General features: G+C 38.9%; 1 protein-coding gene across 2 annotated transcripts; it reads left to right on the top strand.

Annotated features, from left to right (window-relative positions):
- Nucleotides 1-5,909: 5,909 nt before the first annotated feature.
- On the top strand, nucleotides 5,910-26,528 carry ATP6V1C1 (ATPase H+ transporting V1 subunit C1). Of its 2 annotated transcripts, none has more exons than XM_061447959.1 (13): nucleotides 5,910-6,048; nucleotides 10,450-10,636; nucleotides 13,074-13,141; nucleotides 15,127-15,212; nucleotides 15,820-15,914; nucleotides 18,358-18,449; nucleotides 19,540-19,638; nucleotides 20,963-21,031; nucleotides 22,354-22,446; nucleotides 22,535-22,628; nucleotides 23,143-23,240; nucleotides 24,435-24,561; nucleotides 25,750-26,528. In XM_061447959.1, exons 2-13 carry the CDS (start codon nucleotides 10,505-10,507, stop codon nucleotides 25,843-25,845), a joined length of 1,149 nt encoding a protein of 382 aa, XP_061303943.1. In that variant the 5' UTR covers nucleotides 5,910-6,048; nucleotides 10,450-10,504; the 3' UTR covers nucleotides 25,846-26,528. The 2 variants fall into 2 exon arrangements, with proteins under 2 accessions (XP_061303943.1, XP_061303945.1); XM_061447961.1 differs by lacking the exon at nucleotides 5,910-6,048 and adding an exon at nucleotides 6,187-6,210.
- The last annotated feature ends 387 nt before the right edge of the window (nucleotides 26,529-26,915 follow it).

Genomic DNA, 26,915 nt, shown 5'->3' with positions numbered 1-26,915 from the left:
CTTTGCTGCACATATGTGAAAAGCCAGGCATACCATTGTTTATAGCCTTTGAGAAATGAGGGCAAGACTAGGAAGCAAAAGATAAGCTGTACCAACATTGCCCTCTATCAGAAATTTTAAGTAAAGATAAAATTTACATGATTTATGAGGTTTGTATTTGGCAGATATTTTTGTTGTAGTTAGCATAAAAAACATAACACCATATAAACTGTACACATACACTAATTTATTCATGTGAGGACATGATTCAGTGGAAGCGCTGCATGAAGCAGCTGTACAGCTCAGTGCTCTTGTACCCTCAGAGCCTCTCGCTCTCCCACTCTCTCCCTCCAAGTGCTGGCGCATTTACAGCTACAGAGCAGATCAGGTTAAAGAACTGATTCAACTGAAAAATAACAGAGCCAGTGGAAAAAAAATAGTAATTTTCAGCCACGAGTCCACTGTGTTGTTGCAGAATGCTTATGCTGGTGCAGCACTGGCAGAGGAGGAGGTAATGCAGGATGGGACCAGCAGGCAAGGACACAGAAGGGAGATGATGACTTCGGTAGCTGGCTCTGATGTCAAATAGTTTCTTACCAAACTATGCCCTAAACCTTTTTCTAATACAGTGCTGTGGTGGGGAAAGTATTTAGCCAGGATTATAACCAAAGGATTTGAATGAGAGGAAACTGTGAATTTAAAACAATACAGTAAATTATTAAATTATTTTTTTAAAATACTTTTTAAAGGAAAAATCTCTAGGACAGTTATATAGGACTAAGTTGGGGCCTTTGTTTTTCCTGTCAAAGTGATAGTAGTGGTAGTAGCCTGTATTATCTCCAGTCTAGCCAGCAACTTCTGTGGTCAAAGGCACTATCTACAAAGGCACAAGGTATGTTGCTCTTAGTTAAATGAGGGTTGGCAGAGCTGGGTGCCAAGTTATAATGGTTAGTCCTTTATTGCACTCATACTTCACCACCTTTTGTAAAATGTAATTTGCCAATCCATTACTGCCATTACTGCTGTGATTATACATTGCTTCCATTTTTCTGAATATTCAGACATATAATTCATTTGAATGCTATATGATACTGAAATTACCTAAATGGAATTTTAATTCAGTGAAGATTCACAGTGGGGTTCAGGCATTTAACTCCAGTGAAGTGACATCTGGCATCACTGGTGTCTGCAGAGCTTATTCATGGCTGTTCCCACAGCTCCCCAAGCATCCAACCACTCTGCTGACAGACCCCCCTGGGCTCTGAGTTTTCTTCCACTGGACAAGTCCATAACTGTCTGAAATTCTGTGCACCCTTCAAGGTTCTGCTGGCACAGCCAGGCCAGCTGAGCTCTGCTGTACACACAGGTGTGTTGGACAAAGAAGATGCTGCCTGAGTTTGCATTATTTGAGAGTGGGAATAGTAAGAAGCCTGATGCAGCAGTATATGGATGGAAGTGCTGCACAGGTACATGGCTGACTGTGCCCCCAGGCACTGCTGACTGTACAGGGGTACAGCCTTCCCAGCCCCTTCTTCTTGGACTTGATTAGTCTAAGCCTGGAGCTAGTGCCCAACAAGAAGCCCCTGTCACCTTCTCTCTACAATAGAGCTCTAAATCAGAGGCTCTGAAACACAGATTCATGACAGCACTGAGCTTCCCACGTGCCCCATTCATAAATCAGATACTCTGCCAAATGCCTTGGTTCTGAGTTCTGCATCAACAGATAGAAGGGGCCTCAAGGATCATCTGGTCCAACCTCTCTTAGCAAAAACATGGCCTAGAGTAGATGTCCCAGCACCCTGTTCAGACAAATCTTAACAGTGTCCACTGTTGGGGAGTCCACCACTTCCCAGGGGAGGTTATTCCAATGGCTGAGTGTTCTCATTGTGAAAAGTTTTTAGTGAAGTCCATCAGAGTGTGGCCCGCCCCAAAGCTTTATAGGCATGCTGGTTTGTCTTTCTGCACCTGTCCTGAACATGCTGCCTACATTGTATAGAATAAATAAATACTCACATGCATAAATAGATAGAAATGGGGACTTCAACGTTAATTAAGGTAATACAGGATTTTCAAAAATTTTGTAAAATTTATATTTGTTACCTCCCTGAAGTCCTTGATCTGAAGCTAGAAGCCAGGGAGGCAGTTTTAAATCAAAGTGGCAGCTAGGAAAGAGACATTCTGTCTGCTTCACAAAACCTGGCTGACGAACATACCAAATTTCTGCTCCAGTTTAAAAACATCTTTTTTCATAGACCTAAATTTCAATCTTAAGGCTTGTGTCTCCCAGGCAACATCAAGAAAGATTAAAATGCAATGTGCTTCGATAGGTATCTTTTATTAAAATGCTTTCAAAAAGCCACCTACAGGAAAAATAAAAGTAAATAACAAAGTAATACAAGTTTATTTTCTCTCCACTCTCTTTGAATAACTTTGGGAAAACAGTAATATTGTTATTCAGTTCTCCCAACAGACAAACTGATGGAGGCTGGAGGATGGGGTCCTATGCTGCAGCTTACTTGTGTCACACAGAACATCATTATCTTAAACCATTGTATTTCCTATTTCTCAGACATCTGAACCCTGTGCAACTAGATAGTGGGCTATATGTATAGCAATATTATTCTTTTCTAACTTAGATTTACAGACACTCTCAAGCTTTAGAAAACAGAGCTTTCCATTTTTAGGGTTCTACCTTTGCACACTGTAATAGAACCTTTATTTTAGCACCTATACCACTAAAATAAACAAAAAATTAAATAAACCCCATTGACACAATAAAATGGTGAGCAAAATTCTGATTATGTTAAAACTCACTATAATATTCCCAAAGTCTTCAGGAAATCAGTTTGTCAGTGTTTGTATAATACCTGGGTAACACAAGCTCAGAGAATGCCAGAAAGCAAGGGAAACTATACCATCTCTGGCAATCTCTGTTGCATGTCAAAGAACATGTAGCTCTGCAGAGATCATTGCAGAAAACTTGGCTCCAAATCAAAACAAATAAACAGAAGTAGAATGGGTAAATAATCAGAATTCAAATAAAATCTGCATTTCCCTCAGAAATGTCAAGAGTCACTGCACTAGAATGAAAAGCTAAAATCCTTTCACCATGTTCATTTTGGAAACACTCATGGAATGGCAACCTCAGCTCACAAACGAGAGGCTTTCATGGTATGGAGTCCTTGCATGGCTCCTGACAGCAGCCCACAACAAGTGTTTTGGCCAAGGATCCTGTGTAGCAGACATGGATTCCCCAACTGGGGACTCCCCATTGCTGCCTGGTGCATCACGCATGCTTTGGGTCACGTAAGCCCTGTGGGACTCTCCTAGACCTGGGTAGTGTTACTTTCATCACTAGGGTTTTCAAACAGCAGCAGCTACTTCTGTAGCCTGTCTCAAGTATTCTTATTTTCACTCTCCAAATCTAAAAGAGCAACCACTTCATGCAGCTGGTACAAGACCAGGTCTAAGAACAACCATACCCCAGCCACCTCTTGCCTAACTTGCCTAGGTAAACTGTCTCAATCTTAAGTAGTTCTACCTGCAAATATCACTGCACACCCCCATGCACACTCAATCTGTATTAAGCCTGTGCATGAGTTTTCCTGAACAAAAATCTGTCAGATAAATACAACAGGAAACAATTGAGGTTGAAAAGACACATTACAGTATTTTCCTGCCCAAATGAAATTTCAACAAATACATTTCTGAAGCCATAAATAAAGTGTACTATTTTCTTCAGGCCTTCAAGTCTTTGTAAAAATATCCCAGTCAAGCCAGATGGAGCAATGTTACAGGCAAGTACGTTTATAAAAATATTAGTGAACATATCTGTTTTATCTACCATATACCCACTCATATTATGATAGCTCTCATTTAAAATGTTAATCTTTACAGTATTCTGTGTGATACCATTTATAACTACTGCACACCTTGGGCCTGGGTTTCTCAGTGACGGCTCACTTCAAGATCATGCTGCAGCTCACTGCTACTGAGGGTGCCGATACCCTGATTATTTAATTTGTGTTAATCCTTTTTGCCTCTTTAGTTTTCCAGGGAAGAGTCGTAGATTGCCTGCAGGTCGGCCTTGTACCTCACTGATCTTAGTCAACCAAACAGCAAATATGGTTATAAACCCAACCACATTAGGCAGTAGACTTAAGCGGCAGATCATAGGTCCTTGTTCTCAGAATCCCCTCCTGTGGTTTTACAAGCATGCTATCACTGTGCAGGTTAGAAACGCTGGCTATTCTTCCGCTAAGTACTGATTTTATAGTATCATTTACTAACTACTTTATAGAGGTTAATGCCAAGTTTCCGCCTGATAGCTTGGAGCTATGGATCACTCAAAAAAAATCTTATCTTGTTCCAAAAATAATACAGATAATGACTTGCATTTGCTATTTAGTGCTGGCATATATTGCCACATTTTGAGGAAATGGCTTGCAATAATAATGACAATATGTACCTATGGTGAAGTTTTTTTAAGAATTTCCACTGAAAACTGTTAATAATTCAGCCACTAAGAAATTGTTCTTGATGGAATTTGGAATGTGGGTATTTAAGTCTGCCCACCTTTAAGGTAGCCAAGGTTCTGTTTTACTAAGTTATTTTGGAAGATGTGTTTTCGTACTGATATGAGAAACATCTAACAAAACTGTACCAGTAGGAGCACGTCAAGAGTATTATAAGTGGATGTGGGCAGCTCAGCCAAAGGAACGTTCTCAGAAGCCTCTGGTGGTGGAAGAACAACATAAATGGCTGAAGGAAGACTGACCTGCCACACTATGGGCTGGTTAACAACATTCACACTTTGAACTAGACTATGCAGTTTGAAGCTGCTGAAGCTGTAAGTACTTAAGGGGGAGAAGAGCACTGGAGCAGAGTCCTGGAGCTACTCCGAGAGACCAGAAGGCACGTCCTTTGCTGGGCTGGAACTATGTGAAATCACCTCTCTGGTATCTGTGACAGCATTTTGCCTCCTCTGTGCTGCAGTTCCCCACTAGCCATCCATGGCTGTAGGATGGCTCCAACTCCTGCCTACTTGAAAAAAAAAAAAAGGAGAAAATAAAACCAAATTGCTCGGTTCACCAATACCAGCAAACCAAAATAGGCTACTTTTTGTATATGGTTCCTGCTTTCTCCAGATAATACCATGAATTAAGATGATAAGCAACTTCACACAATAAATGGAATTCAGAAAGAAATTTCACTACTAATAGAGTAATTTATAACCTGCTATTTTTCACTTAGCAGTTATTGGGCACGGTGAGAAAAACAGGGTTCGGTGCCAAAGTCAAATTGCGAGTTTTTTTCCAGGTCCATCTTTTCCCAGCCTTCAAATGCATGCACACTGTCTTCTTTCCCAAGCCCTTCACTGCAGATAGATAGCAGTACAGCAGTTGAGTACACACACAGAGGTAGTTTTGACCACTGAACTACCACTGCATTCGCCAACACTGTTTCTCAGAGCTGACTCGAGGAAAACCAGGCAACCGCAGCGAGAACAAACACACGTTTTCAACCCCTACCGTTCTTCTCTGCCCTGAGGGCAAAATCGCATAAAGCTCCTTAACAACATCTGCTTCCTCGCGGTGAACGAGGCCCCTCTGATCCGTATGCGGTTTTCCCACAAATTCCCTATCAAAATGAGATGTATCAGGAGTCGCAGGAGCCCGCGGGGCCCTGAGGTGGCCAGTGCTGACCAGGCGCTGAGGCAGCTGCTGCCCGCCGGCCCGAAGCGCCCACAGCAGGATCAACTGGGTGTCCCGCAGAGGTTGGCGGTGTCCACGATGGCGATGGTGCCCCGGGGGAGCTCCGGCCGTGCCGTGCCGTGCAGAGAAGCGAAGGGCTGACCGCGCCCGTGGCCGCCCCGCCGGGTCTCGAACCAGTGGGTCCGGGGCCCCGAGCGGATCTGTCAGTCACTGCGCAGCTGCGTCACACTTCCTCCCCCGCCCCGCCGTCTCGTGATCCACGCTGCGGCGTCGTCAGCTGATCTGGTGCTTCACGTGATCCGTTGGCGGGTGTGCAGGTGGCCGCGGCTGCCGGCGGGGGATGGAGCAGTGACCGGTAAAGGCCTTTGGGAGCCGCTGCCAGGGCCCGCGTCCGGGGGGCGGAGAGGAGAGGAGAGGGGAGGGAGGAGTGGCTGGGTCAGGCAGCGCCGCTCCCCGAGCGGCTTGCGCAGCGCTCCGGCCTCCCCCGGCGGCGATCCGCCCTGGGCCTGGACTGAAGGTACCACGGGGGCGCGCCTGCTGCCGCTGCGTTTCTCAGGGGCTCTGACAGGCCTCGGCGCCGCCCTGGGGGCTGCTGGGGGTCGGGGCTGCCCTGCCGGGCTCCCGCGCCGGGACTGAGGTACCGCTGTGGGGTTCATTTCTAGGAGGACGAAGTGAAGCGCGGTCCGGGAAGCCTGTGCCGGGGCAGCTGCTGCCGGCCCGGGTGATGGGAAAGGCCATCTAATCCCGGCTCAGTGGCTCCGTGGGGCTGGGGCCTCAGCCCGGGCACCAGCCTCCTTGCCTCTGCACGAGGCCTGTGAACTCCCCGTTGTGAAATCTCCTGGACGCTTCCTCACTGTGGCCGCTTCTGTTTATGAACGTGATGTCCAAACACCAGGTGTCAGAAGTGATTTCTCAGGACGGGCTTGAAGAAATATTCTTGGGGGCTTCATGCTGGATATTGGGAGACTTCTAAATCACATTAGTAAATTGAGCCTTACCGTTGAGTAAATTTGATTAGGAAAGAGGAAACAATTGCCCCTCCCCTTAGAGCCATCGTTTTTGAAAAATGTGCAAAGTGTCTTAGCCGAGATTCTGTTTTGACATCACTGTATGTCGTACCAGGTACAGTGCTGAAACAGCTGCTCAGTTATTATATTTCTTAGGTTATAATATAGTATACTGTGTGAAAGATTTTTTTCTTTGGAGATCAATTTTTGCTAATAATATAGAAATTAAGCAGTATATATTATGAATAATCACGTGGAATACGTTTTTAATAATATATGACACTTATTATGGGCATTAGTCAAGGCTTCAAAAACAGCTACTCCAGATGAAAACTTCAAAGAAAGAAATATTTCAAGCGTTTTATAGATGAGTTCTTGCATGCTCTCAAGGAAGAGGTAACGCAATTTGTGACATTTGATCAGCCCAGCATCTTGGCAATATGTTTATGTTACTTAAATCTCTTTGTAACAGCACATGGAAGACTTGTACTTCCAAGTTTTATGTTGTGAGTGTGCCTATGAGGAAGTGTCAAGGGAGACTTTTTGGGATGCTGCCCAGTTGTGGAATCTAAAATGTGAAAAATTTGTTTTAATGGATTTCTACTATTAAGCCCTTATAAATGAAAACTTGCATTCTTCATGAGTACTGAACAAGATAAAGATGGGTCGAAGCACTGCTGGTCTTACAGGGTTAAATTTGTTTTGTGGGGTTTTGAGTTGTTTTTTTTTTTTGAGATGTGAGTGGTTCGGTTGTTCAGTATTAAAATAGTAATGTTATCACCTGTGGAATTCTTAAGTATCAAGGTAGCTAGCTCAGTGCTTTATACAAAGTTGGAATTCCAGAACCTGTTCGTTTAAGTCCTGAAGTTTGGTTCAGCATGGTCTATGGAGAGATTTTTGTATGAACTTTATTTCTCATTTTCCTAAGGAAATCTCCCTCTCCCTCCCAGTTGTATAGCAAACAATTTTTACTGAAGTTGGCCAGAAGATGTTTACAGTGGCATCTCAGAAGCTGTTTTGCTTCTTAATGTTTTTGCTCCTTAATGTGGCTTTACCCACGTTCTGCAGAACTGGGACCATAGTTTCTATTTGCTTAGTATCATAGTGTGGTAGGATACTGAATGGACAATGTTTAAGGAAGAAACATCACCTTGAAAATGTTAGCTTGATTACTGGTATTAAGGAATCATGAAGTGCTATAGTTCATTGGGTTTTAAGCATGAAAAAAGATTTGCTACAAGTCTGTCAGGTGTTTGTAACTTTAGGCTTGTTTATGGAAGACTTGCAGTCATCATATAAAGGCTGGACAGTCGGTCTTTGAAAATTAACTCTAAAATATTGGATAACTTTACTTACTGAAAGCAGTTGTTCTTTGCAGTGGGTCTGTTAAAGGTTTAATAATTTTTTTCCCCTGGGAAAAGATGTCTAGATTTTTAATATTGAACTGATTTTTTCCAATCTGTAATGCAGGGAATGAGACTGTGTCATTGCAAACATGTAACTGTTTCCCTAGCTAATACAATCTCTGGAAACTTTATACATATTCTTTAGGGGCTATATATGTTTTAGTGGAAAATATGAGAATGTCATTTTCCATGTCTTACTGAATAGGATTCTAGATTTCTACATTATCTTTTCTGTCTTTTACTTGGGTATTTGCACACTGTTGCTGCCACCACCTAAACTAGTTTAGTTGTTCAATATTTATTCCAAAGCCTTTTCCAGTCCCAGTCTAGTCAAATCAAAACAAAAAACAGTTTAAAGCTTAAACACTTCAGAGTGTGTGTGTCAGCTGTAATGGTGTCTCCCTGCATGTGTGAAATTTACTGTAAACTTGACTGTTTCTTTTATGGAGCCAGAGTTCTGTGAAGTGTAGGAAAACGTAATGTGTAATGGATTCACCACGTTTGGCATATGTTAAGGCAGGTAATGCATCGAAGTCGTCTGAGGAAGAGGAAATTTTGTCTCATTCCAAACTGTTAATAATTAGATCTCCTGTGGAGACCTTTTATGTGAGATAATCCAGTTGGTGCTAAGCAAAGGAGCCCTATAACATGGCAATGACTGATATTGCTTTAATTTTCTATTGTACCTTCTGATATCAAACTCCAGTACAGTATGACCAAAAATTGTTACAGCCCTTTTGAACATGAGGGGCCAGAGGACTCCTTTTCTCCCCTGTACTATTTCCAGAAGCAAAGAACACCTTTTCCCTTATCTTTCCAGCCTGCTTTGTCAACTTGTTAGGGGAGAAGAGAGAGTAGTGCCAGTGAGGAGAGCACAGATAATTTCCAGGCTCTTGACTTTCTGCTGTTGAATAGAACCAGCTCTGCAGGTGTGTGGCCCTAGCACGGGAGAGTGCCCAGAACTGGACTGAGTCAGGCTGGACAAGCTTGTGTGGAGTGGAACATGTCTCTGGACTTGTAATACTCTTGATTTCTCAGATATCTATACCTGCCTTGGCATTGTCTGTATTTAGAATTATAGCACTGCTGTAGTACTGCAGTGTCAGATGTCTAGACATCGAGAGCCTTGATAAGTAGGCGGCATCATCTCTCACTATAAACAAGGCCCCCTAATTGACAGAGGTTATCTGTTATGTCCATTCCAAGGTGTGCTTCATGATATTAATTTAACAATTGGCGAACTTTCTTCAGTTTAGGCTTCCTAAGTAGCTGAACAAAATAATTGGCTATCAGGCCTTTCTTTAGCTCATCTCTGACTTCAACAGCCTTGATAACTTGTTGACCCTAGAATGATTACACAGATGAAGGACCTATGAGTATTGTTTTGGGCAAAGTTTGCTAGTGTGTCCTGAGTCTTACAAATACAATATATTATTCTGTTTCTCAAAAAAAATTGCTGCAGTCTGCTTATTATGAAATGCAGGTCAGTCTCTACTCTTTCACACTGTACAGAAGATATCTCGAATATCAACATTATGTATTTAGATTCTGTCAAGGTACTATTTGATTTTGTTCTTCATTTCTTCATTAAAAATGTCCAGTAACTCTTAAGCAGCTTGTTCTGTTTCTTAATAACAGAATAATGTATTTACTCTAAACTTCTTGAGCTCATTTGCAAAGTAGCTCAACACGATTTGTATTTAGCACTGATTCTCTCTTGACTGATGCCAGTGTATGTGATATTGAAGGTCTGCAATGACAACAGAGATACCAAGATTAGAAAGTGTCCTCCTTTTCATTAAGTTTTTAACTGCCAGGAGAACTTTCTTTGCATGAAAGTATAAACTAAAATTTATTGCACATAAGTATTTTTTTAATGCATTTACTCACTGTCCTAATCTGGAAAATGATTGGAAAAGCTTTTACACCAGAGTTGAATTTTTTAATTTCATTTTCTCTTTTGTGTTCAGAAAAAGTTGTATGTTGTAGAGGTGCTGGAAAATAAAGCTATGAAAATATGATTTGGGTCCAGTTTTATTTGTTTTATTTTCAGTTAGATTGTTTGCTTATAATCTTTCCTGTGGAATTGCAGTTGAAAGATGCTGATGTTGCAAAGTCAGCCTGCTTTAACTTGCAGGATGAGTAGTGATTTTCCAACTGTGCAAATGTGATTTGGAGGATAGGAAAAAATGTATTTAGAACCATGTGATGCTTTTGGTAAAATCTCTTGTAGTGACTGGAACTACACTTTTAATAACATGGACTGAGATGTTTTTCTTCAGGCAAAGCTTTGAATCCTGAACTAATGGCAGATATTCTTTCTTCCTCCCTCGCTTCTGCTAGCTAGCATCTTGCATCCATCTTCAGAAGCAGAAAACATCAAGATAAAGACACAAAAATGACTGAGTTCTGGCTGATTTCTGCTCCTGGGGAAAAAACCTGTCAACAGACATGGGAGAAACTACATGCAGCAACTACAAAAAATAACAATCTTTCTACTAATTCGAAGTTCAATATTCCAGATTTGAAGGTATGTAAGCCTCATGTCACGTCCCAAGAAGTATAATTGTTTTGCACCATCTTTGTTTCTTTGGACTTAAATTGTAGATGAAGAATACTTGCAGATGTTTTAGAGACAACAGTTGACTTCTTTTGACAATTATGTGTGGATCTAAGAAATAATTCAGACATACATTTTTTTTTTTCTGAAAATCTAAATTAAAAATCCCTCACTCCGGAAGTTTTAAGGATTCAACAAGCTGTGTTCTTTCAGAAATACAGTGGTTTTCCCAACAATAGTAGTCTTGACCTCATGCTGCTAGCAGTTAGCTGGAGAAGAAAATGAGAATTAAAATGGAGACTTGTGATCTCAGTATTCATGTGATAGTTTCCTTTGCTGTTTTTTTTGTTTTGTTTCACTCTTACTTCTGAATTGTCTCCTTTTCTGGCTGAGATGCAGTGAAAAGACTTGATTTAAAATATAGGGGTTGGTCAAACAGCTGCAGCCTTTTCACTGTGCAGAAGTAACATTCTTGAATAGTGGTTATCTCCAGCTGAGGATGTGTGTTATTGAAAATAGGAAGAAAACTGTTTGAACTAATATTCTGAGAAGTGAAGAGGAACAAAATCTGAAAGCAGTTTCTCTTGGTTTAGTACAATTTAATTTTCAGAGTATGGAAAAATTATGAGCCAGTGTATTCATTAAGGTCTATCCCAACACCCAGATGTTTCTTGAACAAGAAAATTTGTGAGCTCATTTAACTGAGAGAAAGCGAAAGATCATAAAGCCTATCAAAATAAAGAGGGGAAAAAAAAATGCCACCAGTCTCTGTCTGGAGAATGGGTCAAGTTCAGGTGGCACAATGCCTTGTTCCTGTCTCTGCTAAGGAATGAGCTCAGGACACAAAGTGGTTCAGTGTATCTTTGAAGAGGATCTTCTAACTGCCGTAACTTATATTCATGTTTAGATTGTCCTGAGTTATTTCAAGAGATACACTAGTAGAGGTAAGAAGGGAGATTGCAACAAATATCTGTCTCCTCCCAGGAGATCCTTCCACATGAGTCAAGATGGCTTTCCAACTGTAGGTTGCTTACAGCATTCAGAAGAGCTGTCACTGAAAACTGATGTGGCCTATTAGGGTTATAAATGATTGGATTTGTTTCTACTCTACTTCCTAAAAGGGCCAGCAGCTGAGTATACTTTGTCTACAATGGGAAATAGTCTGGCTTCTTTGGTCCTAGGAAAACTGCTTAAAGAGTTAAACTCCTTAGTTAAAACTCACTGAAACAGTGATTTAGTCTCCATTGAACAGCAGCCTTATTGCTTAAAGACTTACTTGTCCTGTAGCTTGTGACTAGTCAAAAGCTTCTTTATTCTACATATAGCTCAGAAGGTGGGGCATCGAAAGTGATTTGGTTGTGACTTAAGTAATTGTGCCCCTTTTTTTCTTCAAGGCTAAAGAGAACAGGAATAATGTAAAGTTGAGTGGTCTCAACTTGTTGACTAGGACTAGAATAAGGATGCTAGATTTAAAATAACATTAATAGCATCCTGACTAGACAGAAGATTAATTTATGCCTAGTAGTATTTCAGCATAAAATACAAACTAGTAGCTAAAATATTAACGAATTATCTTTTTGGAGGTACCTCCTACTTTCATTGAACAGAATGAGCAAACATGTAAATACTTGAAGAGAGAACCAAAGAAACACTTCTGATCTATTTAAAAATATTCACCATTTGGCCGTTTAACTTAAGCATAGCTCTATTGTTTTTGTACTTTCTGATGTCTCTAGACCCATCTGAGACTTGCTTATGAAAGAGCTAAACAGAATATCTTACTGTGCTGTAATTTCCATGCTTGAACTATACAGAGTCTAAAATGCTGAGTAGCATCCCTGGCCACAGGCTGGTATATGGATTGCTCTGAATTATTACATGAAATCAGGGAATAAAGTGTTTTCTGGAGGAGAAGTGAAGAAAGAGTGAAAGCTTCTAGACAAGCTAGGTATTCCGTTACTTGATATGCCAACAGTCTGAGTGTTGCAGTTTTCTTGTGTGTTCAGTGTTTTCAGTGTTCTGGTTGCCTCCAGCACTGAGATAACTGATCACAGAAATTTCAGATTTGATCTAAAGTAGTAATCAAATACTTTATTAATTTCCCACAAAGACTTGTGGGAAATGCAGCCAACTCATAATATAAAAGTTGATTTAAGATGTTTTGGATTGCTGGCATGCAGGACTGAGACTGTACCAAACTAGACTGAGTTAGATCTGATACTCTGGTGCTTTAGGGGTATTTTGAGCAAATGAAAAGCACAATCCACAAGCCCGAAATCCTGAAGTACAGCATTTCATGTAGCTCTGCAAAGCTACATGTTCAGGAGGCTTAGCTTTTATTGGTATTTGCTTCTATCTTTTTTATGTTTATATACAATTACTAATGCATTTTGATCTTTCCTTCTAGGTTGGCACACTGGATGTTTTGGTTGGTTTGTCAGATGAGCTGGCTAAATTGGATGCATTTGTGGAAAGGTAACAATTTATTTTTACTAGCATGTAAAATATTAGAATAATAATGTGATGGTTTCCTGAGGCCTAATAATACCCAGATTATTTCTATCTTTTTTTTGTTTCTTAGTGGTCCTCTGTAGGCAGTCAATAAACTAAGATTTCAGAAAGATGAGATGCTGGTTTTTCTAGTATCTGTACTTGGGGGGAAAAATAAACCTGAACTTCTTGTGGAATAGTGGAACATTATGTGTTGATGGAGGATGGTTCTCCCTGTAGTAGTGCTAAGTGCTGCTGGGTCCTGGATAACTGGTAAAAATTGAGCCTGACAGCTGCAGGAAGTGATGTCGAAATGAGTAAAACCTCTTCTTTTAGTAAGTTGGAGTACTATTTACGGACTTGAGAAGGTAACCACATTGTTTCCTAATCCACAGATATGATTAAACAGCATTAATATTAAAATACAAAACCTGTTCACTTTGGAAAAAATTATGGTCCTTTGAAAGTCGTTTTCATAGAATCATAGAATCGTTAGGGTTGGAAAGGACCTTAAGATCATCTAGTTCCAGCCACCCTGCCGTGGGCAGGGACACCTTACGCTGAATCATATCACCCAAGGCCTTGTCCAACCTGGCCTTGAACACTGCCAGGGATGGAGCATTCACAACCTCCCTGGGCAACCCATTCCAGTGCCTCACCACCCTGACAGGAAAGAATTTCCTCCTCATATCCAATCTAAACTTCCCCTGTTTAAGTTTTAACCCGTTACCCCTTGTCCTGTCACTACAGTCTCTAATGAAGAGTCCCTCTCCAGCACCCCTATAGGCCCCCTTCAGATACTGGAAGGCTGCTATGAGGTCTCCATGCAGCCTTCTCTTCTCCAGGCTGAACAGCCCCAACTTCCTCAGCCCGTCTTCATACAGGAGGTGCTCCAGTCCCTGATCATCCTTGTGGCCCTCCTCTGGACTTGTTCCAACAGTTCCATGTCCTTTTTATGTTGAGGACACCAGAACTGCACACAATACTCCAGGTGAGGTCTCACAAGAACAGAGTAGAGGGGCAGGATCACCTCCTTCGACCTGCTGGTCACGCTCCTTTTGATGCAGCCCAGGATACGGTTGGCTTTCTGGGCTGCGAGCGCACACTGCAGCCGGCTCATGTTCATTTTCTCATAGACCAGCACCCCCAAGTCCTTCTCCGCAGGGCTGCTTTGAATCTCTTCTCTGCCCAACCTGTAGCTGTGCCTGGGATTGCTCTGACCCAGGTGTAGGACCTTGCGCTTGTCATGGTTAAACTTCATGAGGCTGGCACCAGCCCACCTCACAAGTGTGTCAAGGTCCCTCTGGATGGCATTCCTTCCCTCCAGCGTATTACATTTTGATCAAATGTAACAAAATTTCACATAATCAGAATTGTGGTCTGCTTCAAGGAGAGAAGTGTTAAGTAGTTGCTTTCAAATAAAAACTATTTGGCATGGCACATGTGAGCAATATTAAACATAACTTTTCTTGTGAGGAAGGCAGGTCTTGAGTGTTGAATCTCATGGGGCATAGGGCTGAGGTTTCCCCATAGCTCTTTGGTTGTCTTTGGTGTTTCGTTGCCATGGTTGCCTTGTGTTTAATTTGGATTATTGATGATTTCTATCTTGCTGTCCATTTTTTAGAAAGGGGTTAGGATTTTGAAAGTATCACAGACTTCAAAAAAATATTGGAATCTAGGGAGATAATACATGAAGTTATCCCCTGTTACCTGGAGGCAAGGAAGTAGCCTCACCTTGTTGAGAACGAGAAGTAGCAACACTAGAGAAGGATTTAAATAAAGTTCTGGCATGTATTTGATAAGTTGCTTGCCTTCAGATACTGAGCCCAGTTTGTGCTCTTGGAAAGTTTATATGTAAAGCAATCAACTCTATTTTTGTATCAAATTTCAGATCAGTTTCATAAATGGTATTTCTCAAAGTAGCAACTTTTTCATTCTTCTTTTTCATATCTTTATCTTTCATTTTTCAGTGTTGTAAAGAAAGTGGCCCAGTATATGGCTGATGTTCTAGAGGACAGTAAAGATAAAGTCCAGGAGAATCTTCTGGCTAATGGAGGTAAAGTGTTAACCATGATATGTGCATCCTAAAAGTCTAGGGGGAAGGCAATGATCCTGAAACATATTGAATGCTGTTTCTCTGTATGACATTCTGAAAGCCTAGTTTAGACATGGAAGTGTGTTTTTCCATGAGTCACTTGCCCCGAGATAAATTGTAGGATCCAGAATGGCAAGAAATTAAAGCTACATGTTAAATACTCTCTTACAGAAGCTTTTTGATCCTTTAGGGCTGTGTTTTTTAATCACTGGTCTCTGGTGGAACATAAATAATCTTTACCGCTTTTTTTTTTCTGTTGTAACCCTCCTTTCTCTTGCCCATTTTTCACACAAAGCAAAAAATAGTTGGTCTTGTGTGTGCTTCTCCAGCCATCATTGACTTAGTAGTAAATATCATTTAGGGTCTACAGAGGAGCAAGAAACAATGTCTGAAGGCAGAGTTCACAGTTAACTTGCAGCTTCATTGTTTATGTTCAAATTTCTTAAGCAACAGGGTTCATACATGTGAAGGTCCACAAACAGTCTGTTACAGTACACTTCTGTTACAGCAGTCCTACATGGAATATAATGCATCAGTCTTTTTATTGTCTTATTCTTTAAAATTTTAGTTGACTTGGTCACCTATATAACAAGGTTCCAGTGGGATATGGCCAAATACCCGATCAAGCAGTCCTTGAAGAATATTTCAGAAATTATTGCAAAGGTAAGGTAATTTGTTCTATAAACAACATGTAGAAATAGGCCCACTATGTTAGATTGATACTTTCGTCAGCAGTATCATGAATCTACCTCATTTTGCAATGACTTTTCTGAGTTATCCACCAATTCTACTACCAGAAGGAAGTTTGCATTGTTGCATCATTTGGCGCTTTTACACAAATATATTTTCAAGAGCTCTACTGTGAAAATGAGGTTTGCAGTTCTGCATCCTCTAACATCTTAATAGGAAGCAAAACTGGTTCTTGTTTACAATAAACTGCAGTCAGTGCAGCAGTAACAGGCTTTTGTCTATGCAGTTATCTTTTAAAAGGTTACTGACTTTACAACTGAGAGCAATTAAAGTCTTGACAATTAGGAACCGATGAACTCATTCGTAAAGGCAGTGTTTAATATCAATGGGTTTTGCTTTTTTTTTGTTAAACATTGCATAGTTAGACTGGTGTTGAAAGTTTTTATCCTTGGAAAACGCAGAGGGAAAGGTTGTTCTGCAGTTGAAACACACTAGTTAATAGCTTAAGAAGACTCCAAACACACCGGTTAATAGCTTAATAGTTTCTGATTAATTTTTCCTCTAATGCTGTCTTCTAGTGGTACAAAAACTTTAAAAAAAGCTTTAGTGCTTTTTCTTGTAATATAAAAGAGTTTCATGAATACGTGTGCTTTGTGACACTTGAAGTGCTCCACATGCTTTGCTAGAGCTTGCATCAGTCAAAGTATTAAACTTAAAATACTCATCTGTTTAAAAGTAAGTTGTCTTATGTTCAGAGTATTTTGTCTAAAGCTTTGCTGTATCTTTTTAAGGTGCAAGCTGTTAACATGTTGCCAAATGAAACTGCCAGAATGTTCAGGTTTTTAATGACTTTCTCCTGCTGCAGAGAAGTGAGCTTGTGTGTTATTGTAAACAAGGTCACTATATAATGAAGTGACTTGACTTATATTTATTTTGTGGAAACAAAATCATTATCTGGATCCCCAAGCTGAAGTGTTGTATGCAAAACAAAATGTTCTGTCAGTGGTCAAAGTCCAAATAAAGGTAGAATCCCTTGACTATGTTCAAATACTTGTCCCTGGGAATCTTTATATGCTTGTTCTTCATACCATAGTGATGAAGCACTGAAGGAGGGAACAGGCAGCATTACAATGCCAAACCAGTACTGTACCTTGTTCTTTCAGTTATCCAGCTGTTACGGTGTATATTGAATGTAAAGTAGTCTTTGTATAGGAGCATGATTGGAAGCTGTAAACCTACTAATTGTTTAATTTGTTATTTCATTTGCTGCCAAGTTACCTAGCTGGGAATGAATTATATTTGGCAATCATGCTGGAGGGTGGATTTGAGAAGAATGGCTTACTGGAACAGCAATGGCAAGCTGAATGTGAGAATCTGAGTCTAATCAGTAAAACAGTTGGAGCTTTGATATGAAAGTTTTAAAGATGACTGTAGGCTGCCAGTGACATTAAATGTAGAATGCTGCCTCTAGCTGATTAGACAGATATATTTATCTGAAATAAGGTAGATTCTGAAATACTGTCTGTCTACGCTGGCACTGGCCCTGTGTAACTTCAGACATTCCAAAATACACAAATTTTCACTAATTGAAGAAAGCCTCTATAAAAAAGTTTGTTCTTCATGTTTGTAAGTCAGTGCCAATGTAAAACAGCAGCATAAAAGAGGATTTTGTGAAGGGAGATGGTGATACAATTTGTGTTTACATTTGCAACCATACCATGGGAAATAGTTCTGGGGAAAAAAAGGACATAAAATAACAGTATTTACAACTGTAAATAATAACAGCCATTTAGAATTGGGCAGATGATGCATTCAGTTGATACTCTGTCTTTCAGTGCTCGAGGCTGCTCACCTTAAAAAATGGCAACTGCAGTAGGCATATACGGTGCAACAGTTTCCTCTTAAGTTGTAGATAATGGTTTGGGTTACTTAATTTTTGGATTTACTACTCATAAAACTGTACCTTCATTCTTGTCACTGAAACTAATGAAGGAAAAACATAATGAGAAGTGAAATAACAGCTGGAGGAAATGGTACCCAGTGTTCACAAGTGTAATGGTATCGCAGTAGAAACGTAAATTCCAGTTGGACTCTCCTGACAACTGAATGAAGGGTGTCAGCCTGAAGGTGATGGGGCAATGATCAGCTGGGTTGTGGTACCATGTCCAGCTGAATGCTGAAGAGGATGTGTAACTTTTATTATTGGCTGATTTCCCTTTAAAGGAATTCTACCATAGGGTTTTCTGAGTTTTGAGTGAATTTTCTCAAGCACTAGAGAAACAAACATTTTAACCTGTGTGTTGTTTTTTTTTGTATTACCAAGTTCTTGTTGGTAGATCTAAGATTTGAAATTAAGAAATGATTTTTAAAATATTCCAGTTCTTTAGACACTGTTCCTTTTCTCTTTATCTTTAAGGGAGTAAACCAGATTGACAATGATCTAAAAGCAAGAGCCTCAGCGTACAATAATCTGAAAGGGAACCTTCAGAATTTGGAAAGAAAGAATGCGTAAGTCATTGTTTTTTTTGCTAATGTAGCACAGGAAAGTAATCTAACCATGAAAACTTTATCCTGTGTTAAGTACATGTTCTAAGCTTAATGTATTTTTGAGATGTTTATCAATCTTAAATAGCAGCTGTTATAAAAGCACATTTATTACCAGCTGACTCGCTGGCTCATTTGCAATTGATAGGCAATTCTGAAATACACAAAAGCATATACAAGTACTGTAAATTACTGGAGCTTTTGAGAGAAGCTTGCTGTTAAACTGCTGCGTAGCACTTATACTTGGATGTCTGCCTAAACAAGGAAGTCTGTCCCTTCTCTCCATTTTGTGCTTTAAGCATATCAATATTACTGGATTTCTTCCCTCAGAATTAACCAGCAGAGTGACAGCTGTTGTGTATATGAAGATAATAAATTAAACAAGGACTGCATGCACTCTTGTCATGTACATGTGGTGATTATCTGGAATACAGTTGAGGTACAGCAGTAGTTCTGGGTAAATATGGTTGATTAATTTGACCCAACCCTACCATTGCAGTTAATGGTACAAGCCTGCTGCCTGATTCAGAACCATGGGTCATGCTAATGACAGCCATTTTATGAGTGAGCCATAAATTCTGTAGTAAGGCATGGTAATTTTGTCAGTTAAGCCCCATTAAATCTGTGTATGTTCTTAGTCTTTTGTGAACATGAGGCAGTATACTGCTTTACATTTTTATTCAGGTTCTGTATATAGGTCTGTACTGGATTAGTTGTAATTCTGAGGCTCTATATACTGCACTTCAAAAATAATGGTTTTAATGGTTCCAGTGTTTTTAAACCAAGTTTTTAAAAGATAACTTGGCTTCTTAAGTGTGTGAGGTGTTTGGAATATGGAAATCATGCACAGCAGTGGAACTACTAGTAAAAACTTTCAGTGACTTTAGACAGTAAGATATGAAATACATATAAGGAGACATTTTGTTTGCTCTACTAATAGTGAATGCTTAGATAAAATATGGTTTTGAAAATGTTATACCATCAAGCCCTGGGAATTTGTCCAGACAAATTCAGTTCTTAAACATGTATTTACTCTGTGTTTGTTTCTCTGCAGGGGAAGCTTGCTAACCAGAAGCCTTGCTGATATTGTAAAGAAAGAGGACTTTGTACTCGATTCAGAATATTTGGTCACGTTATTAGTGATTGTACCAAAGTAAGTTTGTTGTGTGCCCAAAAAGCACAATAAAATAAGAAATTTAAGTCAAATAATATATCCCACAACCCTTTAGTACTGTAAGAAAGGACATCTGAATTTGTTTGGGGTTTTCCTGGATGAACGAACATAAATGTTTGGATGCTTAGTAGAGGCAAATGAGCCTGCGTACCTGCATTCTACTCTACGTGAGAACTCATCGTAAGGAATGCTGAGTGCTGTTGAATTTCTTTAAGAAAGTGGAGATCAGATTTGTCTCTTGGCTAATATTAGCTGTGACTAGTGATGTTGCAGAAGGTAACCTTATGAAAATACTGAGTGAAAACATGACTTGTTTTACATTAGAAAGGTTAATGATGGAATTATCCTGGTTAGGATTATGGGCTTTCACCACCTGGTGAGCAAAGTGAACTATACTTTGCTCTAGAATTTTTTTCAGATTGCTAGAGTGTTGCTTTTTAACTCGCTTACGTCTCTGCCAACGTAACACTGCTTACATCATGTCAAAGGTTTGCTGGGGGGAGCAGGTTGTTCCTGTCTGAAATATTTGAACAACAAAAGCTCCATCTTTTACCCTGACCAAGGGAAGTGGCAGTAAAGACATCCTTAAGACTCTTGTAAAATGAGAAAATGGCCCTAGACTCATTCTGGAGCTGGAAACAAAGTTGAGCTTCTAACTTGTAAAGATAGCCAGTAGGTGGTTAATCACATGAAGCAGTAGTCTGTGTCACCAGTAGAAGTCTGGTGAAGGTAAACTGGTTTTGCAGTGGCTTTAGAAGAAAACAAGTGGTTAGTATATCTTGACTGTTCTCTCTTCTGCCTTTGACTTGGCTTTGGTGTTCAAAGGGTGAAACCTCTTCACCACCAACTACAGAAAGGCAGGACTTCCAAAATTCTCAGTCCTTCAGGCAAGTGCAGGACGCTGGGGAGCCCATTTATAATTGTGGAAAAAGTATTCTTATTAGGAACTTGCATAAGGAACTTCTGATAAACCTTGACTGTTAAGTTTGTTTGGTCCCCTGGGATCTGTACTCAGTGATGACTGATTTAATTTAGTTCTTTAATTTCAGAAAGTTCTACACTTATAGACTTATATGAAGACTGAAGATAAAATGTGTTACTTTTGCTATCATTACAGTTTATTTAGCAGTGATCTTAAAAACAGCATGAGGAAGACTGTCCCTTACGTCTTGTGTATTTCTGACAACCTTACACCTGTGTTGAAAGATTTGATGATTAAATGTTTTCAATTTTTTTAATCCATTAATCTAAGATTTCTTATCTATGGTACTAAAAATGTAATTATAACCTGTGTATTCTGTAGGTCAAATTATAATGACTGGGTTAAGCAGTACGAAACACTAGCAGAGATGGTTGTACCACGTTCCAGCAAGTAAGTAGTTAAAAGCTAAATCTTGTATTTACATGTGCTCTATTTTACAGGTGATCTTTAACTGTAGTGACTTTGAATTTTTAAAATCAGTCAAAAACTTGACAAAATGTCTAGCTTTGTATCTTTAGCTGATCAAGCTTTTTATGTTGTAGTAAAGTTAAAAATCAAAGGAACTCTAGGGTTAAAAAATTTACTAAACTAACGTATGTGGCAAGAATAAAAGAATTGAAAAGTACAGATCAGGTACATTCAGCTTCAAGCTAGTGCATGGCGGCATTTAGCAACAAATACTAGCTGCTAGCCTGTAAGCTTTATGCCTGTATTCAGAGGACTTGAAACAAGTTGCATACACTCTTTGAAAGCTGCTAAAGAATGAGGAACTGGAAATGTAGTTGGTTTTCTTGGTGCAAAGAAAAGTAACTTGTCTCTTTTGAGCTAACAAAGGTCCTTGGTACCAAGCTGGTGCTTGCTGGCTGTGATGGTCAAGACTTGAGGCCAAGACTTGGTAGGACTGTTAAGCCACTTGACAATAGAGTCAACATGTAGCACAAAACATTGATATGTTGTTAATTTTAAATGACAGAGTGGGGTTCTGATCAGGCAGATTGGATATTGCCAGTTCTGTGCTTGTTACAAAATCTGACCTTGCTCTTGCTAACTTCACATTTGAATTGGATCAGCTTAAGCCTAGTGAGAGATCTGTTAATGATTCTTGTTTAATTACTGGGAAAGCATAACTTCGGGATAGCCTAAAAAGAGATGACTCGTTAAACTTTTTATTAAAGACAGTATGGCATTGAGGGACAGCCTAAATCTCTGCTCAAAATAAGCAGTATTGTCTTGAGCCATAAAATAGTCAATCGAAGGATTGTCTTTACAGCCTAAGAAATGTTCTTTTTCTTAACCTAAGGCTCTTTAATTTGTGTGCTTTTCTATTTTAAATCAATTTCATTTTTCTTTAAAACATGCATTTCTATGAATTCTGTAGTTCAAACTTTTCAGTATTAAACAAGCTTTAGTTCATTTTTCTGTAAAATCATTTTAACTTGAATAAATATCCATGCATGAAGTGTTTGAGTGGTGAAGTCTCTGAATGTGAAAAGGAAACTGCTGTTCTTTACGAAGGGAGTAATTAAGAGCAGTTGCTAAAGTTTCAGTTACTTTCTGTATAAGGTGTTTAATTTGGGAACTTATCCTGTATGGTTATCTACAGTTATGTTCTTGCCTAGTAGCAGTAAGTACAAGTTAAGCTACTGTGTATCACATCTGTGGTGACCTGAATCTTATTAATTCTGACGCTTTTTTACTTTTCTCCTTTGTAGTGTACTCTTTGAGGATCAAGATAGTTATCTTTGTAATGTCACCTTGTTCAGGAAGGCAGTGGATGACTTCAAGCATAAAGCCAGGGAATATAAGTAAGGCTTATTTTGTGTGTGTTCCATCTCTCATGCTTTGAGGGATCTCTGGATAGCTACTTTTGATTTTATTCACTTCCAAATGCAGATTTATGGTCCGTGACTTCCAGTATAATGAAGAAGAGATGAAAGCAGATAAAGAAGAAATGAATAGACTGTCAACTGACAAGAAGAAGCAGTTTGTAAGTCTGTAAACTAGTCATTACAGAAACATGAGACATCTAAGACTTGTTATTGCTACATAACAATTTCATGAACTTGTGATTCTGAGAAAGCATTGCTTAAGATGACATGACGTACTCAGACTGCCACCCGCCTAATCTGCTCAGGGATAATTGAGTTTCCTCTAGCACAAGCGCTCCTCTGCGGTTGAACCTAGTGCTGATATTGCAGCTGATCATATGCGAAGTTTGAAAATGGACAAGTATTTGAATGAAATAATCAGATATTACTAAAATGGTTCATAATATAGTTAGCCCATGGCAGCTGAGATTGTGTACTGAAAAGGTACTGGAAGTCTCATTAAATTTCTTGTAGTATCAAAACAGCTTTGATCCATTATGTCATAGTGAAACTCTGCCTTTAAATTGTCTTTATTATCATGGTAGAGATATTGAGTATCTGCTCCAATATGATTAATGGGTTTAATGTTTTTCTGGAGTTTGAATAATATTTTTTTTCTCTTCCCTTTCACAGGGGCCTCTGGTTCGGTGGCTGAAAGTTAATTTCAGTGAAGCTTTCATTGCATGGATTCATGTGAAAGCACTACGAGTTTTTGTTGAATCTGTTTTAAGGTAATGAGGCAGACCTGAATAGTGTGTTTCTTCCTAGACTTTGTAAGAATTTACATTTAGCTTGTTTTTACCAAACTGGGTATGAATGCCACTTTTCCACAAAGGAGGAAACGAGAAATAGGGCAGTAAAAATAGCTGATGGCAATAGCTCTTGTTGATAGTTGTAGAATATTTGAGTAGATAGTTGTGTATCTTGCCTCTTTCCACCAGTGCTTTAGGAATTACAGGTACTCTGTAAGTTGCAGCAAGGCATTTCTGCTGATTCTTAGCTTGCTTTATGACCTGCTTGTGTAGAGAGCTTACTATATCTTCTATTTAAATGGGAAATTGGACTAGTTCAGAATAAAAGCATTTGGGCTTTGAGTAATATAGCTTGACATTTTGAAATGCATGCTTTTTCTTTAATATGTGCCTTTTGAAGAGTTTTGTAGTCTAAACTTTTTAAGTATAAAACCATTCAATACCCTAACTACAAAACTTCTCTCTTTTCTTTGTTTTTTTTATTTCATACCATATCCAGAAATATGGTTACTAAGTTGACTTAAGAAGAGCTGTATTTGTTCTGTAGAAGGAAGGACCTGAATGATTATTAGAGTTCAAAGGACTTCTACCTTAGTCAGAAAATGGAAAGGGTGGGGTTTTTTTTAGCCGTTTTAATAAGTTATCATAAAGGATAAATCATAAAGGACTTATTAAAGGACAACCAGAGAAGAAAAGAAAAAGAAGTAACATGAAATTGCATTCTGGTCTGTTTCATAACTGCTACGGGCTGAAATCTGATGACAAACTTGAGTGAGGAAGAAAGCTGAACTTGATTTGTATATTGTCATATGTTTCCACACATCTAGAAAAGAGGGTTGAGTAGAAACTAGATTCTCCACCTAGTGACAGAAGCAAAGCCTTGCAAGTGACCTAATTGGAATGTTCAAATATTAGTTTGAGATGTCAGGTAACTTTGAGAATTGTGCTAAGGACTCAAGGATTTAAAATGATTTTAAAAACATTTAGGCTTCTGTTTTGTTATTTTAAACTTTAAGAAAAGTTCTATTTTATTGATACCTTAAGAATTGTAGGAACAGAATGGTCTTGCAAAAATGAAAATGAGCAGAATTTCCTCTTCAGCAACAGGTTTCTTTCTCAAAATAAAATTCTGCTTTGAAAGAAGGCTTTATTTCAGCATTTTCATTTCCTCAGGTATGGTCTGCCAGTTAATTTCCAGGCAATGCTGCTTCAGCCTAATAAGAAAACAATGAAGAAACTGAGGGAGGTTTTGTATGACTTATACAAGCACCTTGACAGCAGTGCAGCAGCTATCATTGATGTAAGTATTTTTGTAACTGCTGCTCCCCTTCAGTATTAGGTTTAATCTGTTTAAACAGAAAAGTTTTATTTACTTTATTACAAAGCTCCACCTCTCCATACTCTGCATCATCTCTCAGTACAGGAAATTCTCTCCTTATAAAAATGTCACTTCTGTTGTACACTTTTGCAAAGCAGATGGCATTTAATTTTGCAACCAATGCATTTGATGAGATGTCTGGTATAAAAGTCTCATGTAATTTCTTCTTACTGCATTTTTCCCTGCTACTGGTGGAAAGATATCTTACAGGTACTCCATACATATTCATATCCTCAGAGAATTCAAAGTCAACTTTGATCTGAAACTGGCTTAATGAACTTTGATAGTTTTCATCTCTTTTTCTTTGAGCCCAGAAGGAATACATAAATTGTCCACAGTCTGTGGTAACAGTGGCCTTTAAAGATAAACAAAAATTGCTTTAGTATTGGTTCCGTTGCTGTCTTTGATCCTTCTCTGCTGAAGGAGGCTAAATAGATCTCAAGATGGAGTCATCCTTTCCATCTGTAGAAGTCTCATTGTGTTTAAAACTGCATTGCTGGGAGGCTTAATCTACTGGTTTGTTTTGTATTGGAAAGCAGTGCTTTTCATAGTTAAAAATTGACTAAAAAAAGACCACACAACAAGTGTAGCTGAATTTTAAAAGATGAAAAATAATTTTTCTGAACATTATATTTAATGTATATTAATGCATGTTTAATCTTTTTCCAAAGTATTTCTGGGCCTTTTTTTTTTTTTGGGGGGGGGAGGAGGAAAGGTATGTGAGACAATTAAGGTAGAAATTAAAGATGCTGAGCTTCATTTAACTTCATGGATCATTCAGCACCTTGTATTGTTCTTTCCATAAACTGTCTGAGTTTAGAAGAATTTAAAACAATTGCAGTACTTTCCCTTCCATTTAGTGGTGGCGAGTTTACTACAGGAATAGAGATGAAATACTGATACACAACTACTTAGATTTTTGAAAAAAGCACTTTTATTTCACTTTGAAAAATATTGTTGTCTGTCAAACTTCTAATTTCATTGCTTAAACAGTTACTTGAGCATAGAAATTTAAGCTTATTTACTTCTAAAACATATGAGTGTTTCACCTGCTTCTGGGTAGGAGTCTGAATTGCAAGAGTATAACTGGTTTCTAAACTTTATTTGCAGGCATCTATGGATATTCCAGGCTTAAACCTCAGTCAGCAGGAGTACTACCCATATGTGTACTACAAGATTGATTGTAATTTGCTGGAATTCAAGTAAAAGTTCCCTAACATGACAATCTTCTCGGTGTTGGTGTAAACAAACAGAAGTGAGGTTGAAGTACAGTAATACTTTTGACACTGCTAATCATATGCTTGCTTCTTATGTTAGGTGAATTTAACACACAGTGGTCCATCTCTAGACATTTTCTTTTTAAAGAACAGAGTAGGTAATCTGCTTTTAATCAATAATGTCTGTAAATGTATATTGAGAGAATTGAAGTATTTATAAACAGAGTGATTTATTTAAGGAAAAGCTCATTCCTCTTTCATATGGTGGTCTGTGTTAATTCCCTTTACCATTGTTTATTAAAAATGTTTACAGAATAGTGTAAATGTTCATGGCCATTTTGTTCATTTGATTTAGCTGGTACAATTGTGTTAATGTTGTTGAACTGTGATGTAAAGTATGTAAAATTGGTATGAAATTGTGCTTTATGAATGGTTTAAAATTACAATTGATGCACTGTAAACACAGGGGAAAATAAACATACCTGTGCAAATGTGTCGCTTTCTCATACCACATATAACTGTAGATACCTGTGTCTAAACTGAACCAGTGTATTAAGTCTTAAAAGCAATGCTTCAGTCAAATACTTTTAAGAGATGTAGTTATTTGTGCAGAAATATTCAAGTATCTTTAGCCATCAAACCTACATATGAATATTTTCCAGGTTTATAACTTTGTGACTCTAAAGAAAAGATACAGAACAATTATTGGGAAGGTGGCAGTAACCTGGGATGCTAGGCTGGCCTGGGATTTTTTTGATAATTCTTTGTTCTTGTCAGTCAGTCGAAGCTTGGGACTACTGCCTACGTTATGGCTTTGAATAGTCTAATAGTAGATGTTTGCTTTTTATTATTATTATTATCTGTTGTTTGAAGTACTGTAACCACTGGAAGTTTTTCTAATCTGATCCCTAACTGAAAATACCAGTGCTGTGCATGTAAGCTCTATAGAGCTTCCCACAGTAGACTCTCTAATCATGAACCGGAAGCACTTCTGAAGAATTTGCTGTCTTCCATTAAGCCAAGATGGCTGTAGTCCTTCAGTGTGAACTAGTCTAGCAT

This window comes from Pezoporus flaviventris, unplaced genomic scaffold (assembly GCF_033815535.1).
Source record: "Pezoporus flaviventris isolate CSIRO_AGI_PZ_B2104156 unplaced genomic scaffold, CSIRO_AGI_Pfla_v1 ptg000007l, whole genome shotgun sequence".
Lineage (NCBI taxonomy): Eukaryota > Metazoa > Chordata > Aves > Psittaciformes > Psittacidae > Pezoporus > Pezoporus flaviventris.
This window is presented reverse-complemented; position numbering and strand designations above follow the sequence as displayed.

Bases quoted from the DNA above. Each gene is read 5' to 3' on its own strand.
- ATP6V1C1 (XM_061447959.1), top strand. From the start codon at position 10,505: ATGACTGAGTTCTGGCTGATTTCTGCTCCTGGGGAAAAAACCTGTCAA. The intron at 10,637-13,073 runs GTATGTAAGCCT...CTTTCCTTCTAG, and splicing joins TCAATATTCCAGATTTGAAG to GTTGGCACACTGGATGTTTT. The intron at 23,241-24,434 runs GTAATGAGGCAG...TCATTTCCTCAG, and splicing joins TTTGTTGAATCTGTTTTAAG to GTATGGTCTGCCAGTTAATT.